The following is a 19,863-nucleotide window of genomic DNA, read 5'->3' on the forward strand; positions in this document are numbered from 1 at the left end:
AGGTGTGTCCTTAAAAACAAGCGCAAAGTGACAATTTCATACAACTTAAAGTGTTCTTTGTTTCTAAATATGAGATTTGCCAGCACAAAAGGCACATCTCTCTTCCATGGGCACCGTGTGTCATGGCTGGATAGGTTGAGCTTCCGCTCTCAAAATCCATTACATTATCAACTGCATTAACGTTAACACCTGCTTTTTGTGGGTCTTAAAACTTCTCATTAGCGTTTCCCCCCAGCTCGTTTAATTTGATGATTAAAAACCAAGCATAGCCTACCCTCCCTTTAATCAAGGCTGGTTTAGCAGTATCGCATAGGTGTGTATTTTTATCCTGGCCATTAGCTAAGTAGCCTACAGATAAAGGGGTTTTAAATGGTCTACTGAGAGTGCTTTCAAATATATTTTTTTGCCTTCATGCTTTTTAATTATTCACATACCTGCATACTTCATTTCACTTGTTCAAGTAGGCTATCCATCCTCATTTTCAAAGCGTGCCCCTCATCCTATTACCAAAGACGCACCCCTCCAAACTATTCAGTCCTCCTATAATGCCATATCAGCGGCAGATTATTTTTTTAATCTGCCTTGCACATAGGCAACGATACAATTGACATGAGCATAGTATTTTGTATAGACGTGTAATAGTTATGCATACACACATTTAGGCCAACGTGTGCACACAGTGCCATGGAACGAGAGAATCGATTTATGCAATCATGCTTCTGACCCCATCCTATTTAGGAATATTGTTGTTGTTTTAAAAAACAGATTGCTTGTTTTCCGTTTTATATCAAGGTTACCTTTACCCTAAGCCTAGGCTACTAAGCCTGGTTCAACAGCAATGTGTCTTGTCGTATTTATCCTGGCTTGCAAAGTAGCCCATAAAAGGTGTTTAAATGGTCTATTTGTCAGAGTGCCTTGAATTTATAATATAATGCACATCCTGAAACATACACACATGTGCCTACCTGCATACTTTGTTTAGCTTGTTCAAGTATCCATCCCCATCTCTCATCCGGTGGTCAAAGACGCTCTCCTACAAATATATTTCAATGATTTAGTCCTATATAATGCAGTATCAACGGGAGAACTATTCTATATTTTGCTTATTGAGAACGTGCCTCACACATACAATACAATTTCCGTGAGCCTAGTATTTTCTATTTTAAGTGTGATGTGTAAAGACATGTAGTTTGGCTATAGCTCATTGAAGCCAATTACAACAATGTTGACTGCCAGCACTCCAGACATAGGCTATTGAACTAACACTGGATGTTTTTTGGATTGTTGTTGACATCACTCGTTACTGTAGCCTATGCTTTTCAAAAAACTGTAATATCAACACACAATGGACCAAGATGAGAATATTCTGTGGCCCCAGCCGAATTGGAGTTGTTCACAACACAAAGACAGCCAACAACCTACAGAACTTGAGACAAGCGCATGCAGCATTAAGCCACGGAACTAGTTGATTGGCCAGTGAGTGGCCAAGCCCTCGTCACACCTACAACTTGTTTGTTCATCAAAACCTAGCCCTTTTGCGCCACTACCAGCTATTGTGCTCATAATCCCGGCTGTGAAATTAGCCAAATATATTTGACACACCCCAGGACCTATAGCTCTACTGCCAGCGCTTTGATTGACCATTTCGTTAGGTTTTTAAAATAGAGCCCCATGTGTTGTAAATAAATAAACGTACATTATTATGAATTAGGTGTGCGGTAAACAACACAAACCACCCTGCTGGTATAATTATCCGTGTCAAGCTTTAATGAAGGCTCAGAGAGACCCCCTCGATGGTCTTATGACAGGCAGACAGTCTTCTACAGAAGCACTATCGACTCATCTCCCCAGGAAGATGCCTGGATAGCTATTGTTCTCAACTTTGAATGTGTCTGATATAGCACCCTATTCCCTATATAGTGCACTACTTTTGACCAGAGTTCTATGGGACCTGGTCAAAGCAGTACACTATGTAGGTATGGAATAGGGTGCCATTTGCGACGGAGCTTTTGTTGTTGTTTTTAGCCTCTTGAGCGAAGAGTTTGGGCAGAGATAAAGCTGGCAGAGGTGTCAGTCTCTTGTCTTGGTGGTTGACACTCAATTCTTTGTCAACACCTGACTGTGTGGATGGATTCTACCTCTTTCTCTTCTAAAAAAAACTCTAGCACCACTTAAGGTTCTCAGTTTGCAGATGTTTTTCTGTCAGCTAACACACTGTTCTGCTCTTTTCTTCGTTCTTCTAGGGATTTGAAGACCCCAAGGACAAGTGAGTAGAGACCCCCTATCCCCATCTTGCCTCCTGTGAGTTAAAGTGGTGGGCTGCCTTCTGCTGCAGGTCATGTTTTCAGGGTTTCTAAAGACAAACGGCAGTATCAATGCCATAGATCTTTAAATGATCTAGATACAGTTGAAGTTGGAAGTTTACATACACTTAGGTTGGAGTCATTAAAACTTGTTTTTCAACCACTCCACAAATTTCTTGTTAACCAACTATAGTTTTGGCAAGTCGGTTAGGACATCTACTTTGTGCATGACACAAGTAATTTTTCCAACAATTGTTTATAGACAGATTATTTCACTTATAATTCATTGTATCACAATTCCAGTGGGTCAGAAGTTTACATACACTAAGTTGACTGTGCCTTTAAACAGCTTGGAACATTTCAGAAAATGATGTCATGGCTTTAGAAGCTTCTGATAGGCTAATTGACATCATTTGAGTCAATTGGAGGTGTAACTGTGGATGTATTTCAAGGCCTACCTTGAAACTCAGTGCCTCTTTGCTTGACATAATGGGAAAATCAAAAGAAATCAGCCAAGACCTCAGAAAAAAATTGTAGAGAAATTGTAGAGCTCCACAAGTCTGGTTCATCCTTGGGAGCAATTTCCAAACGCCTGAAGGTACACGTTCATCTGTACAAACAATAGTACGCAAGTATAAACACCATGGGACCACGCAGCCGTCATACCGCTCAGGAAGGAGACGCGTTCTGTCTCCTAGAGATGAACGTACTTTGGTGTGAAAAGTGCAAATCAATCCCAGAACAACAGCAAAGGACCTTGTGAAGATGCTGGAGGAAACAGGTACAAAAGTATCTATATCCACAGTAAAACGAGTCCTATATCGACATAACCCGAAAGGCCTTTCAGCAAGGAAGAAGCCACTGCTCCAAAACCGCCATAAAAAAGTCAGACTACAGTTTGCAACTTTACATAGGGACAAAGATCGTATTTTTGGGAGAAATGTCCTCTGGTCTGATGAAACAAAAATAGAACAGTTTGGCCATAATGACCATCGTTATGTTTGGAGGAAAAAGGGGGAGGCTTGCAAGCCGTAGAACACCTTCCCAACCGTGAAGCACGGGGGTGGCAGCATCATGTTGTGGCGGTGCTTTGCTGCAGGAGGGACTGGTGCTCTTCACAAAATTGATGGCATCATGAGGAAGCAAAATTATGTGGATATATTGAAGCAACATCTCAAGACATCAGTCAGAAAGTTAAAGCTTGGTCGCAAATGTGTCTTCCAAATGGACAATGACCCCAAGCATACTTCCAAAGTTGTGGCAAAATGGCGTAAGGACAACAAAGTCAAGGTATTGGAGTGGCCATCACAAAGCCCTGACCTCAAACCTATAGAAAATTTGTGGGCAGAACTGAAAAAGTGTTTGCGAGCAAGGAGGCCTACAAACCTGACTCACTTACACCAGCTCTGTCAGGAGGAATGGGCCAAAATTCACCCAACTTATTGTGGGAAGCTTGTGGAAGGCTACCCAAAATGTTTGACCCAAGTTACCAAATACTAATTGAGTGTATGTAAACTTCTGACCCACTGGGAATGTGATGAAAGAAATAAAAGCTGAAATAAATGATTCTCTCTACTATTATTCTGACATTTGACATTCTTAAAATAAAGTGGTGATCCTAACTGACCTAAGACAGGGAATTGTTACTAGGATTAAATGTCAGGAATTGTGAAAATGTATTTGGCTAAGGTGTTTGTAAACTTCCCGACTTCAACTGTAGGTGTGTCACAGTCACAGAAATAAACTACTGTAGCTATAATACACAGCATAGCAATCGAAAACACAACCAGAACATCCAACTCGCCAACTTGCCAGATTTCTTGTATGACATGGCCATGACATTCATACCCATGAGTGGACAGTGATCTCAATCTGTTATTCAGAAAACATTATAATCACCTGGTTTGAATTTGTCCACTGATCCACTGACAATAGGCCAGATTGCCTCTGTAATTAATGCAATCAAACAATACACTGCTGATTGAATGACCGATTATTCCCATCAAACTAACATGATGAGAGTGGTCTGATGATCTCAATCACTTTGCTTATTATGGCCACACTTGATTGGGGTGATGCAGTTCTGTGGTGAAGTGTGGAGTGTGGAGTTAAGTTGTGGTTGTAGCTTGTGGTTGCAGGACTGGGGGCGGGCTGGCCCATAGAGACATAGGACCTCTTGTGATGGCCTGAAACAGAAAACAAAAAAGTGTCTCCTCGTCTTGTGTTATCTAGAAATTTCATTTTCAGAAACACACAGGAAAACCTGAACCCAGAGGACGAGGTGGACGAGTTCCTAGGAAGAGCCATCGACGCCAGGAGTATCGACCGGCTACGCTCCGAACACGTCAAGAAGTTCCTGCTGACCTTCAGAGAACCAGACCTGGAGAAGAAGGTACTGACGTCCTCCTCCAGGGAAGTGACTCTGAATATTCGGACTAGGGCCCTGAGTGAATTTTCTGGATAGATCTTTAGCAGTAGATATGTCAAACGAGTGAGCAGTGTATTCATTTATGTCAGAATTGATTGTCAAAATCAGGCCCTTGGGTTTTTCCTGACTACATGGACCGATCAGGAAAAAGGTTTAGTGTGAGTCTATAACTAAGGGATTTGTCCTTGTCAGGTGGCATGGTCAGTAAACATAGAAAAATGCAGGGCCCTTGTCAAGACAAGCAATTCTGCTACAAATTGCTACACCACTCACTGGCATGTCAAATAAAGCTTAAATGAAGGGAGAGTGGGAGACAGAGAGTGGTAAACATTTTTGGGTTAAAAGAGAAGATACATAAAAAGTGAGCGGGAAGGAGAGAGAGGGTGAAAGCCGACCGAAAGAGAAGAGGAGAGGCCCCATTTTCAACCTGCTGTCTTTCACCTCTCACTCTCAGTCTCTCTCATCCCTCTGTCAGTCTCTCTCATCCCTCTGTCAGTCTCTCTCGTCAGGGTCATGTTAACCTAACGTAGTAGATGTAAAATAAACGCTTTGAGCGGGGTTGGATAAGAATGGAAGCATCCGGTTTTCAGGCTTGGCCTCTTCTCTGCTTTTCCCGGTTTCAGACAACACCGCTGAGGGTGGGTTATGGTGGGCTGTATAGTGGCTACATAGAGAGGATCAAAATCCCTCTCTCAGTGTGTCTGCCCGCAGCCCCAGCCCAGTCTTTTGTGGGAGAGATAATCACTGCCTTTGTTCTCCTCCATTACCTGTCCACCTACAGATCTCATAATTGACCTCCTGAGTACCATACATTAGGCTATGGATTGCAGTTCAGCTGTGTAACCCTTACCATGCTGTTCTCACAGTGTGATGCTGTTGTGTCAGTATACTGTACAAAATGGTTTGAAGTGAGATGTGAAGCGCACAGCCAGCCTCTGTTTACCTTTCTGCTCTTATATTTTTCCATTTCCGTTTCTCCTTCAGTACTCCAAACAAGTGGACTCCAGATTTGGAGCATACGTGGCCTGCGCCTCTCTTGTCTTCCTCTTCATATGTTTCATCCAGATTGTCATTGTACCACAGTAAGTACTGAATCTCTCCTAGTGGATAGTACCACAGTAAGTACTGAATCTCTCCTAGTGGATATTCATACACTATAGTACCACAGTAAGTACTGAATCTCTCCTAGTGGATATTCATACACTATAGTACCACAGTAAGTACTGAATCTCTCCTAGTGGATATTCATACAGTATAGTACCACAGTAAGTACTGAATCTCTCCTAGTGGATATTCATACACTATAGTACCACAGTAAGTACTGAATCTCTCCTAGTGGATATTCATACACTATAGTACCACAGTAAGTACTGAATCTCTCCTAGTGGATATTCATACAGTATAGTACCACAGTAAGTACAGAATCTCTCCTAGTGGATATTCATACAGTATAGTACCACAGTAAGTGCTGAATCTCTCCTAGTGGATATTCATACAGTATAGTACCACAGTAAGTGCTGAATAATTCTCTACTAGTGAACCACAGTGCATATCTCCCATATCATTCACAACTTGGAGCCCTAGCTCTTCCTGGGCTGAGGGCAGGGCTTTGGGGATGAGTAGAGGAGGAGACTGAGATAGACAGGACCTAGATGAAGCTGATACTTGAGGGGACTTAGGAAAGGCAGTCCCAGACAGGCCCAGTACAGGGACTTGGCCCAGACATTAATGAATGTCCCGTCACCTGCTGTCACCACCTTTCCTCTCCTCTGCCAGAGGGGCTGATGGGTACCGCTGGGGCTGCCAGCAGCTGGCTGTTTGTTCATTCTCAAGGATGCCCCTCAAGTGTGTACCCCTCTAGCTTTCTCTCTCTCCCTCCTATTGATCTTTTCTTCACCATTCCTTTTTCATTATCCCCTCTTCCTTGATCCTTTTGTCTCACCTTTCTCTCTCTTTCTCTCTCAGACGTATTTACTCATATTTCTCCTATCACTTCTGTAATCCTCTCTCTCTCTCTCTATTCCTCAGCTCCACTCTGATGATTGGGTTCTACACCACCTGTCTGATCATCCTGGTGGCTGTCATGTTTGTCTCAGCAGTCTACTCCTGCTTTGGGGTGAGTACTTATGTTTTCCCAGGAATTTGTTTGTGTTCGGAAGCTTCCTCATACTATGACGTCGATGTCTATACCACAAGACAATGGGCGACAGCACTGCCCATCTATCCAGTACCCATATAGCTCTAGCCCTTAGCCTGACGCACTGGCGCAGTGGGAGCTCTCTGTGGCTGTCTGGGAATGTTGTATCTCACAGTATAACAGGTCTGTTTCCACAGCATGACTGGGCCAATCACACAGCAGGTAAACCTGCTTGGTGGATGGTATTGATTTTTAACTGCCCTGAGAGCAGCAGTCCCCTGGAGAGACAGAGTCAGACTGCTTAGTGAGGCCTTTAGAAAGGAACTGGCATGTAATTGGGCGAAAGATTGAAGTGGACGTAAACTCACAATAGGGATATTACTGTTTTGTCAGTTAAGGATGTTTGAGAATGACGACAGCGGACTTATGATGTCATAGCTGTGTTGTTGTTCCTGGAGGGCCCTCTGGATATTTCATTTCCTGCTCTCTCCTCATTGGCTGATGGCCTTATGAAATAAGCCCTTAAATGGGAATTGGAAACAAGAACAACAGGCTTATGATCTTCTTTAGTTGTAAACTGATGAGATGATATGAGGGATTTTGATATATTGTAGGGCGGCTTTGATAATATTACCATTGTGGCACTATAAGCTCTGGAAAAGTGAGGGTTTTACAATTCCAAAGAAAATGCTGCGTGCATGAACCCCACATTGTAAGGAGTCTGATTTTGTGGGAGAGGAGTAGGGCAGCACTTCAACCAACATGAGTTGAATTGCAGCCAAAAGTCATAGCTGGTATTGTGGCCTGTAGAATACAAACAATACAAACACAACGTTCTCTAGTAACTCAGGGATGACATAGACTGACCATGCCCTCTCCATCCGTCATCTGTGCTTGGGACAGTTTTTCCCGGTGCCTCTCCAGACCTTGTCCAAGAGGATCGTCCAGTCCAGACTCAACAGCACCCTGGTGGGAGTCTTCACCATCATCCTGGTCTTTCTCTCTGCCTTCATCAACATTGTAAGTCACTGAGCCTCCACTCCAAATGGTTGCCCATATATTTTGAAGGGGAAAACTCAGACAGCAAAGCTTACATGCTTCTGCATTAATGAGTGTTTGACATCTGTGGGTTGTGTTCATTAGGGCCCACCGCAGCAGAACATTTTTGCAACAGAAAACAAAAACAAGTATTACTTATTTGACAAGTTCAGATGTTTCGTGTCTGCTGAACACTGCCCAGTTCTCATTCATAATCATGTTAACCCCATTTGCCCTCTGCTCCCTAGTTCACCTGCAGTACTGGAGACCTGAGGACTTGTCTGAGCTGGGAGCTGAACATCAGTCGCAGCAGTGTGAACGCCTGCCATGCACGCAGCCTCAACTACACCCTCGAATCACTAGACGGCTTCTGTGGCAGCCCCTCACCCAACTGCAACTTCCCTGAGGTAGGTGTGTGTGTGTGTGTGTGTGTGTGTGTGTGTGTGTGTGTGTGTGTGTGTGTGTGTGTGTGTGTGTGTGTCCTCAGCTGGGCTTGAGCAGTCATCCTCACTAAACTGACTCTGCACCAGAAGCGGCCAATTCATTTCACAATGGCATGCTAAAAGATTTGCAAATGTTTGACATCTCTCTCACTCCCTCTCTCTCCCTCTCACCCCCCCCCCCCCTTCTCTCTCTCTCCTCTCCACCCTGCACCCTCCCTCTGTAGTACTTCTCTTCCTGTGTGTTGTTGAGCCTGCTGGCCAGCTCAGTCTTCCTGCAGGTCAGCAGCATAGGTAAACTCCTACTCATGCTCTTCATCGAGATCTTCTACGTCCTCATCATGGAAGTGCCAGAGGTCAGCCTGTTCGACAACGTAGACCTGCTGGTCATGGCCAACACTATGTGAGTAGTTTAGAAAATCCATTAACTTGCAGGTACAAAAAAAAAAGTCAAGCCATGAAAGAAAGTCGATACCCTGACATAGTTGAATACTCCCGCAGAAGCCTTTGGGTAGAAACCTTGCACAATAAAACTGCAGGAGCATTCAACAGTGTGCTGGTATCTACCTTTCTTTCACAACACTAGTGACATAAGTTAGTGTGTTTCTGTGGGATCATGAGGCGACTTTACCACAAGGGTACAATGTTGTGTAGGGATTTGTGCTGGCTCAGGTTCTCACAGTTCAAATGTAAGGTTTTATTGTCACGTGCACAAGTACAGTGTAATGCTTTTCTTGCAAGCTCTTTACCAACAATGCAGTCATCAATACCAGTAGTGCTATAAAATAAAGAACACAAAAGTAATTAAGCTATATACAGGGTCAGTGCCAATACCGTATTTACAATGTGCAGGGATGCTGGAGTGGTAGGAGTAGATATGTATAGAGGTAAGGTGACTAGGCAACAGGATATATGATAAACAGAGTAGCAGCAGCGTATATGATGATTGTATGTGAGTGTGTGTGCGTGTGTAGTCAGTATGAATGTGTGGGCGTCACAGGAGGCTGGTGGCACCTTAATTGGGGAGAATGAGCTTGTGGTAATGACTGGAACAGAATCAGTGGAATGGGATCAAATACATGAAACGCATGGTTTCCAGGTGTTTGATGCTATTCCATTTGCTACGTTCCAGCCATTATTATGATCTGTTCTCCCCTCAGCAGCCTCCACTGGTGGGCGTGTTATGTGTGTGAAGAGTCCTGTGAGTGTTAGCTATTTAGCAGTCTTATGTCTTGGGGATAGAATGGTATTGCGCTAAACCATGCCAGTTATTCACAACATGCAAGCAGCAGATTTAAATTAAAACCTCACATGAGTTTAGTGGTGCATTTACTTAATGTAATGGATGACTTGGTTAGTCCAGCTCCAGGTGCTGTCTACCGTTATCCATCTTCAGATGGAGTGGAGGTTTCGGCCGCCCTGCTTCTCCCTCTCCCTAAAATGTGCTCTCTTTGTTTTCTCTTCACAGAGAGCACATAAATGGAACAAGGTGAGATTTATGTAGCTTAACACTACTAAACAATTTGAAACACACAACTTGATTGAGATCGATTGTATCCAATATACTGTAGCTTTAATGCATCCTATAGATCTTCCTGGTTTTTCATATGCCTCAGGTAGTTAGATAACGTTGATAAACAGTGTTGTGACCTTGTATATTGTTTAGTAATGGTATGTAGTATCTAGTGTTATTAGATAACAGTGATTAAAGAGGGCTGTGGCATGCCTATAATTGATCTCTGTAGTTGATCTGTGGTATCTGTCCTCTGTCCAGCTGTGTGATGGACTCTAAGGTCCCTCTGAAGATCATGACTCCTGTAGTCATCACTGTTTTCGTCCTGGCCTTGTATCTACACGCCCAGCAGGTGGAGTCCACAGCCAGACTCGACTTCCTCTGGAAACTACAGGTAGGTGTGTGTGTCTGTGTGTGGGTGTGTCTGGGCCATGTCCAAGGTCATTGATACCTCTTTTCCCTTCCTCCCTCCCTCCAGGCCACAGAGGAGAAAGAGGAGATGGAGGAGCTACAGGCCTACAACCGTCGCCTCCTGCACAACATCCTCCCCAAAGACGTGGCCGCCCACTTCCTGGCGCGGGAGCGTCGGAACGACGAGCTCTACTACCAGTCCTGTGAGTGTGTGGCCGTCATGTTCGCCTCCATCTCCAACTTCTCTGAGTTCTACGTGGAGCTGGAAGCCAACAACGAGGGAGTGGAGTGTCTCCGGCTGCTCAACGAGATCATCGCAGACTTTGACGAGGTGACAGGGGAGGAGGAGATAGGAATGAGGATGAGCTTACGACTTGTGTGTGTGTGTGCGTGCGTGCATGCATCTCTTTTGTCATATTACTCCTTATATAACTACTGTTATGGGTACTAGTGACTGTTCTTGGACCCTGTTATGTTGAAAGAGAACTAACAATTTCAATGCTATTAACCCAAGTAAACCGACTCACTTCCCCATTCCCCTCCTCTTGCCCCAGATCATTAGTGAGGACCAGTTCCGCCAGCTGGAGAAGATAAAGACCATCGGCAGTACCTACATGGCTGCCTCTGGCCTCAACGACTCTACCTACGACAAGGAAGGCCGCTCACACATCAGAGCCCTGGCAGACTACGCCATGCGACTCATGGATCAGATGAAGTACATCAACGAACACTCCTTCAATAACTTCAAGATGAAGATAGGTAAGGCTGCCTACAGGAAAGATCATTTTGTTGCCTTGTTATTCATTTTGATGTGACAATGGGTTATTCATGAGAATAATGGTATGCTTAAGCGATGCCTCACAAAATGTATAATGAGTAATGGTAAAAATGTTACCCAACCTGTAAAAAACTGCTGGCCCATAACCCTAAAACCCCCAAAAATGTATATTAAACATACTGCGTATATTGTTAAAAACTGCTGGCCCATAACCCTGAAAACCCCAAAAATGTATATTAAACATACTGTGTTTAAAAACTGTTGGCCTATAACCCTGAAAACCCCAAAAAGGTATATTAAACATACTGTGTATATTGTTTAAAACATGCTGAACCATATCCCTGTCCACCTGCTCCAGGTCTGAACATGGGTCCAGTGGTGGCTGGAGTGATCGGGGCCAGGAAGCCCCAGTATGATATCTGGGGGAATACCGTCAACGTTGCCAGCCGCATGGACAGCACTGGTGTACCTGACAGGATCCAGGTAACTCAGAGAAACAGCATAGTAGAAACTGATAACACACCTAGGATTTCTTCTGTGACCTTTTTCTGACTATGATGAAGACCTAAGGCTCAAAAATTGTTGATAAAGAACATGGGAGCATAGCTTTTTCTAACCGTATGTCTATCTTGAATATATACAGTTGAAGTCGGAAGTTTGCATACACCTTAGCCAAATACATTTAAACTCAGTTTTTCACAATTCCTGACATTTAATCCTAGTAAAAATTCCCTGTCTTAGGTCAGTTAGGATCACCACTTTATTTTAAGAATGTGAAATGTCAGAATAATAGTAGAGAGAATGATTTATTTCAGCTTTTATTTCTTTCATCACATTCCCAGTGGGTCAGAAGTTTACATACACTCAATTAGTATTTGGTAGCATTGTCTTTAAATTGTTTTACTTGGGTCAAACATTTCAGGTAGCCTTCCACAAGCTTCCCACAATACAGTGGGGGAAAAAAGTATTTAGTCAGCCACCAATTGTGCAAGTTCTCCCACTTAAAAAGATGAGGCCTGTAATTTTCATCGTACACGTCAACAATGACAGACAAAATGAGGGAAAAAAATCCAGAAAATCACATTGTACGATTTTTTATGAATTTATTTGCAAATTATGGTGGAAAATAAGTATTTGGTCACCTACAAACAAGCAAGATTTCTGGCTCTCACAGACCTGTAACTTCTTCTTTAAGAGGCTCCTCTGTCCTCCACTCGTTACCTGTATTAATGGCACCTGTTTGAACTTGTTATCAGTATAAAAGACACCTGTCCACAACCTCAAACAGTCACACTCCAAACTCCACTATGGTCAAGACCAAAGAGCTGTCAAAGGACACCAGAAACAAAATTGTAGACCTGCACCAGGCTGGGAAGACTGAATCTGCAATAGGTAAGCAGCTTGGTTTGAAGAAATCAACTGTGGGAGCAATTATTAGGAAATGGAAGACATACAAGACCACTGATAATCTCCCTCGATCTGGGGCTCCACGCAAGATCTCACCCCGTGGGGTCAAAATGATCACAAGAACGGTGAGCAAAAATCCCAGAACCACACGGGGGGACCTAGTGAATGACCTGCAGAGAGCTGGGACCAAAGTAACAAAGCCTACCATCAGTAACACACTACGCCGCCAGGGACTCAAATCCTGCAGTGCCAGACGTGTCCCCCTGCTTAAGCCAGTACATGTCCAGGCCCATCTGAAGTTTGCTAGAGAGCATTTGGATGATCCAGAAGAGGATTGGGAGAATGTCATATGGTCAGATGAAACCAAAATAGAACTTTTTGGTAAAAACTCAATTCGTCGTGTTTGGAGGACAAAGAATGCTGAGTTGCATCCAAAGAACACCATACCTACTGTGAAGCATGGGGGTGGAAACATCATGCTTTGGGGCTGTTTTTCTGCAAAGGGACCAGGACGACTGATCCGTGTAAAGGAAAGAATGAATGGGGCCATGTATCATGAGATTTTGAGTGAAAACCTCCTTCCATCAGCAAGGGCATTGAAGATGAAACGTGGCTGGGTCTTTCAGCATGACAATGATCCCAAACACACCGCCCGGGCAACGAAGGAGTGGCTTCGTAAGAAGCATTTCAAGGTCCTGGAGTGGCCTATCCAGTCTCCAGATCTCAACCCCATAGAAAATCTTTGGAGGGAGTTGAAAGTCCGTGTTGCCCAGCGACAGCCCCAAAACATCACTGCTCTAGAGGAGATCTGCATGGAGGAATGGGCCAAAATACCAGCAACAGTGTGTGAAAACCTTGTGAAGACTTACAGAAATCATTTGACCTGTGTCATTGCCAACAAAGGGTATATAACAAAGTATTGAGATAGACTTTTGTTATTGACCAAATACTTATTTTCCACCATAATTTGCAAATAAATTCATAAAAAAATATTTTTTCTCATTTTGTCTGTCATTGTTGACGTGTACCTATGATGAAAATTACAGGCCTCTCTCATCTTTTTAAGTGGGAGAACTTGCACAATTGGTGGCTGACTAAATACTTTTTCCCCCCACTGTAAGTTGGGTGAATTTTGGCCCATTCCTCCTGACAGAGCTGGTGTAACTAAGTCAGGTTTGTAGGCTTCCTTGCTCGCACACGCTTTTTCAGTTCTGCCCACAAATTTTCTATAGGATTGAGGTCAGGGCTTTGTGATGGCCACTCCAATACCTTGACTTTGTTGTCCTTAAGCCATTTTGCCACAACTTTGGAAGTATGTTTGGGGTCACTGTCCATTTGGAAGACCCATTTGCGACCAAGCTTTAACTTCCTGACTGATGTCTTAAGATGTTGCTTCAATATATCCACATAATTTTGCTTCCTCATGATGCCATCCATTTTGTGAAGTGCACCAGTCCCTCCTGCAGCAAAGCACCCCCACAACATGATGCTGCCACCCCCATGCTTCACGGTTGGGATGGTGTTCTTTGGCTTGCAAGCCTCCCCCTTTTTCCTCCAAACATAACGATGGTTCTATTTTTGTTTCATCAGACCAGAGGACATTTCTTCAAAAAGTACCATCTTTGTCCCCATGTGCAGTTGCAAACCGAAGTCTGGCTTTTTTATGGCGGTTTTGGAGCAGTGGCTTCTTCCTTGCTGAGTGGCCTTTCAGGTTATGTCGATATAGGACCTGTTTTACTGTGGATATAGATACTTTTGTACCCGTTTCCTCCAGCATCTTCACAAGGTCCTTTGCTGTTGTTCTGGGATTGATTTGCACTTTTCGCACCAAAGTACATTCTTCTCTAGGAGACAGAATGCGTCTCCTTCCTGAGAGGTATGACGGCTGTGGGGTCCCATGGTATTTATACTTGCGTACTATTGTTTGTACAGATATACGTGGTACCTTCAGGCATTTGGAAATTGCTCCCAATGATGAACCAGACTTGTGGAGTTCTAAAAAAAAATTCAGAGGTCTTGGCTGATTTCTTTTGATTTTCCCATTATGTCAAGCAAAGAGGCACTGAGTTTGAAGGTAGGCCTTGAAATACATCCACAGTTACATCTCCAATTGACTTGATGTTGTCAATTAGCCTATCAGAAGCTTCTAAAGCCATGACATCATTTTCTGGAATTTTCCAAGCTGTTTACAGGCACAGTCAACTTAGTGTATGTTAACTTCTGACCCACTGGAATTCTGATACAGTGAATTATAAGTGAAATAATCTGTCTGTAAACAATTGTTGGAAAAATTACTTGTGCCATGCACAAAGTAGATATCCTAACCGACTTGCCAAAACTATAGTTTGTTAACAAGAAATTTGTGGAGTGGTTGAAAAATGAGTGTATGTAAACTTCCGACTTCAACTGTATATACCACCGTTCAAAAGTTTGGGGTCACTTAGAAATGTCTTTGTTTTTGAAGGAAAAGCACATTTTTTGTAAATTAAAATAACAAAATTGATCAGAAATTGTAAATGACTATTGTAGCTGGAAACGGCAGATTTTTTATGGAATATCTACATAGGCGTACAGAGGCCCATTATTAGCAACCATCACTCCTGTGTTCCAATGGCACGTTGTGTTAGCTAATCCAAGTTTATCAAGGCTAATTGATCATTAGAAAACCCTTTTGCAATAATGTTAGCACAGCTGAAAACTGTTGTTCTGATTAAAGAAGCAATAAAACTGGCCTTCTTTAGACTAGTTGAGTATCTGGTGCATCAGCATTTGTATGTTCGATTACAGGCTCAAAATGGACAGAAACAAATAACTTTCTTCTGAAACGCGTCAGTCTATTCTTGTTCTGAGAAATGAAGGCTATTCCATGCGAGAAATTGCCAAGAAACTGAAGATCTCATACAACGCTGTGTACTACTCCCTTCACAGAACAGCGCAAACTGACTCTAACCAGAATAGAAAGAGGAGTGGGAGGCCCCGATGCACAACTGAGCAAGAGGACAAGTACATTAGTGTGTCTAGTTTGAGAAACAGACGCCTCACAAGTCCTCAACTGGCAACTTCATTAAATAGCACCCGCAAAACACCAATCTCAACGTCAACAGTGAAGAGGCGACTCTGGGAAGCTGGCCTTCTAAGCAGAGTTGCAAAGAAAAAGCCAAATCTCAGACTGGCCAATGAAAATAAAATATAAAGATGGGCAAAAGAACACAGACACTGGACAGAGGAAGATTGGAAAAAAGTGTTATGGACAGACTAATCTATGTTTGAGGTGTTCGGATCACAAAGAAGAGCATTCTTGAGACGCAGAAAAAATGAAAAGATACTGGAGGAGTGCTTGATGCCATCTGTCAAGCATAGTGGAGGCAATGTGATGGTCTGGGGGTGCTTTGGAGGTGGTAAAGTGGGATATTTGTACAGGGTAAAAGGGATCTTGAAGAAGGAAGGCTATCACTCCATTTTGCAACGCCATGCCATACCCTGTGGAGGACGCTTTATTGGAGCCAATTTCCTCCTACAACAGGACAATGACCCAAAGCACAGCTCCAAACTATGCAAGAACTATTTAGGGAAGAAACAGTCAGCTGGAATTCTGTCTATAATGGAGTGGCCTGCACAGTCACTGAATCTCAACCCTATTGAGCTGTTGTGGGAGCAGCTTGACCGTATGGTACGTAAGTGCCCATCCAGCCAATCCAACTTGTGGGAGGTGCTTCAGGAAGCATGGGGTGGAATCTCTTCAGATTACCTCAACAAATTGACAACTAGAATGCCAAAGGTCTGCAAGGCTGTAATTGCTGCAAATGGAGGATTCTTTGACGAAATCAAAGTTTGAAGGTCACAATTATTATTTCTATTATAACCTTGTCAACGTCTTGACTATATTTCCTATTCATTTTGCAACTAATTTCATGTATGTTTTCATGGAAAACAAGGATTTTTCTAAGTGACCCCAAACATTTGAACGGTAGTGTACTTTTATTTATATTATCATGTGGTAGTGTGAAAGGGGAGGCAGTGTGCCTAAGATCAAGATACATGGAGACTTATCCTCTCAGTGTCAGTTTATGACTACAACTTCTTACTTTCTACCCTTCATTCCCTCTGTCTTTTCTCTCCTTTCTCCAACCAGGTGACCTCTGACCTGTACAATGTGCTGAACTCCTATAACTACACACTAGAGTGCCGAGGCCTGGTCAAGGTGAAGGGTAAAGGAGAGATGCAGACCTACTTCCTCACTGGAGGACCTCCCAGCAGTTAACACCCAGGGTGTGTCTGAAATGGCACACTATTCCATGTATAGTGCACTACTTTGACCAAGGCCCCATAGGTCTCTGGTCAAAAGTAGTGCACTACATAGGGAATAGGGTGCCATTTCAGATGCAGCCTATTCAAAAGCAGCCCCAGTAACGGACTGACACTGGCGCAGGAGAAGTAGAAGGGGGGGCTGTTGGACTAAAAGGGGCTAACCCCCAAGCCTTTGACGAGCAGGTTCATAGACCTGTGTTAGCTTGGGGAACTGACTGCCCCCCACCCATACACCTTTTCCTACATTTAGCCCCTCCCTACCTGCACAGGTTAGCCTCCGATTGGCCCAGAGTGAAGGAGACCCCACTCAGCATCCTCTCGGATTGGGGGAAAGAGACAGAGGGAGGGGCCAAGAGGGCATGGGTTCGCTGAGGAGACCAAAGAAGTCCCATCAGACTGCAGAAGACAGACACATTATGACAGCAGTCTCTCACAGTCTTATTCCCACCAGTCAGTGAGAGATAAGGAACCACTTACAGCCAATCATCTCACAGTACTGTAGGTCTCTGTAAGGTTCTGAGGAAATCGCTACACTACCTGTGTTGTCATAGACATTCTGCTGAAGGATCCAAGTTGATCCAAACAAACCCTGCATGAAGACACTGAAAACCATATATACACGTAAAACACACACTGTTTTATCTGTGTATATATATATATATATAGTATATATATGTGAAAACAAACTGTTTTTGTCCATACAGTCCATGTATGTTGTCTTTGTACACTGTTGTACTGTTAAGTGGTACAGATATTGCAATTCTCCAAACAATGGGTATACTACACACTAACATGGCCATCGCCAGCCAGTACAGCAACACTGGCAAACCCTTTACTAGAGTTGGTCAGAGAGGAAGGAGCAGTGTGTTTAATCACCAGTAGGGGTCCTAGGTGGGCCGTTAACCTGGCAGGGTACTTGAACGACCAGAGTGAGACTGCTCTACTCCTCTCCTTGTGAGTTTACAGAACTCTTCCACAGTCTACTTTGCGCAAACACACACACACAAACGTGCAACAGACACACACACACACAGACATGCGCTAGACAAAACACATACAGTGGCAAGAAAAAGTATGTGAACCCTTTGGAATTACCTGGATTTCTGCATAAATTGGTCATTCAATTTGATCTGATCATCTAAGTGACAATAATAGACAAACACAGCGTGCTTAAACTAATAACACACAAATTATTGTATTTTTCTTGTCTATATTGAATATATAATTTAAATATTCACAGTTTAGGTTGGAAAAAGTATGTGAACCCCTAGGCTAATGACTTCTTCAAAAGCTAATTGGAGTCAGGAGTCGAATCAATGAGACGAGATTGGAGATGTTGGTTAGAGCTGCTCTGCCCCATAAAAAACACTCACAAAATTGTTGTTTGCAATTCAAAAGAAGCATTGCCTGATGTGAATCATGCCTCGAACAAAAGAGATCTCAGAAGACCTAAGATTAACGATTGTTGCCTTGCATAAAGCTTGAAAGGGTTGCAAAAGTATCTCTAAAAGTCAGTCCACGGTAAGACAAATTGTCTATAAATGGAGAAAGTTCAGCACTGTTCCTACTCTCCCTAGGAGTGGCCGTCCTGCAAAGATGACTGCAAGAGCACAGCGCAGAATTCTCAATGAGGTTAAGAAGAATCCTAGAGTGTCAACTAAAGACTTACAGAAATCTCTGGAAGATGCTAACATCTCTGTTAATGAGTCTACGATACATAAAACACTAAACAAGAATGGTGTTCATGGGAGGACACCACGGAAGAAGCCACTGCTGTCCAAAAAAAACATTGCTGCATGTCTGATGTTCGTAAAAGAGCATCTGGATGTTCCAGCGCTACTTGCAAAATATTGTGTAGACAGATGAAACTAAAGTTGAGTTGTTTGGAAGGAACACACAACGCTATGTGTGGAGAAAAAAATGCACAGCACACCAACATCAAAACCTCATCCCAAATGTAAACTATGGTGGAGGGAGCATCATGGTTTGGGGCTGCTTTGCTGCCTCAGGGCCTGGACAGCTTGCTATCATCAACTTAAAAATGGATTCCCAAGTTTATCAAGACATTTTGCAGGAGAATGTAAGGCTATCAGTCCAACAATTGAAGCTCAACAGAAGCTAGGTGATGCAACAGGACAACGACACAAAACACAGAAGTAAATCGACAACAATTGGCTTGAACAGAAGAAAAATGCCTTCTGGAGTGGCCCAGTCAGAGTCCTGACTTCAACCCGATTGAGATGCTGTGACATAACCTCAAGAGAGCGGTTCACACCAGACATTCCAAGAATATTGTGGAACTGAAACAGTTTTGTAAAGAGGAATGGTCCAAAATTCCTCCTGACCGTTGAGCAGGTCTAATCCGCAACTACAGAAAATGTTTGGTTGAGGTTATTGCTGCCCAAAGGAGGGTCAACCAGTTATTACATTTTTTCCAACCTGCACTGTGAATGTTTGCACGGTGTGTTCAATAAAGACATGAAAAATTATAATTGTGTGTTACTAGTTTAAGCAGACTGTTTGTCTATTGTTGCGACTTAGATGAAGATGAGATAACATTTTATGACCCATTTATGCGGAAATCCATGTAATTCTAAAGGGTTCACATACTTTTTCTTGCCACTATACACACACACACATACAAAACACACAGACCCCCTCCCACACAGACACATGCTGAAAACACTTTCAACCGAGGATGTCAATGAAAGCTTTTTTGTATTTTCAACATTTTGTATTTTGACTCCAAAACACCAAACTCTATCAGATATTTTAGATTCTATATTTTGTACATTAATATATTAGAGAGACATCTATAAATAAACACCAAGTGTATTCGAATGTACATAGCTGACAGAGACCTATTACAATCATGCACATTCGCAAGGGGTGGGAGATATCAAGCAGTCGCCTGCACTTGTGGCAAGGCCATTTTCTTTTACCTTATTAACACCCTGCAGTCAGTCCATAGATATAGTTTTGGTGCTCTAAGAAGCCTGTTTGAACTACACTGCTACTGTCCCCCACCCTGGTTCAATCAGATAGTATGACCCAATGAATGTCCAATGTTCTCCAATGAGGCCTTTATTCTATAGGCTAT

The 19,863-nt window shown here is 43.1% G+C and overlaps 1 protein-coding gene across 2 annotated transcripts in view; it reads left to right on the plus strand.

The window, feature by feature from the left end:
- The window catches only part of LOC106586396 (adenylate cyclase type 5), a 140,490-nt gene extending 121,629 nt beyond the window's left edge, over positions 1-18,861 (plus strand). Inside the window, exons 9-21 of one of the 2 annotated variants that reach the window (XM_014173622.2) lie at positions 2,244-2,266; positions 4,536-4,695; positions 5,716-5,813; positions 6,760-6,847; positions 7,772-7,888; positions 8,155-8,313; positions 8,574-8,749; positions 9,815-9,835; positions 10,121-10,253; positions 10,338-10,601; positions 10,825-11,029; positions 11,407-11,531; positions 16,588-18,861. In XM_014173622.2, coding sequence (XP_014029097.2) covers positions 2,244-2,266; positions 4,536-4,695; positions 5,716-5,813; positions 6,760-6,847; positions 7,772-7,888; positions 8,155-8,313; positions 8,574-8,749; positions 9,815-9,835; positions 10,121-10,253; positions 10,338-10,601; positions 10,825-11,029; positions 11,407-11,531; positions 16,588-16,716 — 1,698 coding nt within the window. In that variant the 3' untranslated portion in view covers positions 16,717-18,861. The remainder of the gene's footprint in view (positions 1-2,243; positions 2,267-4,535; positions 4,696-5,715; positions 5,814-6,759; positions 6,848-7,771; positions 7,889-8,154; positions 8,314-8,573; positions 8,750-9,814; positions 9,836-10,120; positions 10,254-10,337; positions 10,602-10,824; positions 11,030-11,406; positions 11,532-16,587) is intronic. The other variant, XM_014173623.2, reaches the window with a different exon arrangement.
- The last annotated feature ends 1,002 nt before the right edge of the window (positions 18,862-19,863 follow it).

Source organism: Salmo salar, chromosome ssa25, assembly GCF_905237065.1.
Source record: "Salmo salar chromosome ssa25, Ssal_v3.1, whole genome shotgun sequence".
In the NCBI taxonomy this organism is placed as follows: domain Eukaryota; kingdom Metazoa; phylum Chordata; class Actinopteri; order Salmoniformes; family Salmonidae; genus Salmo; species Salmo salar.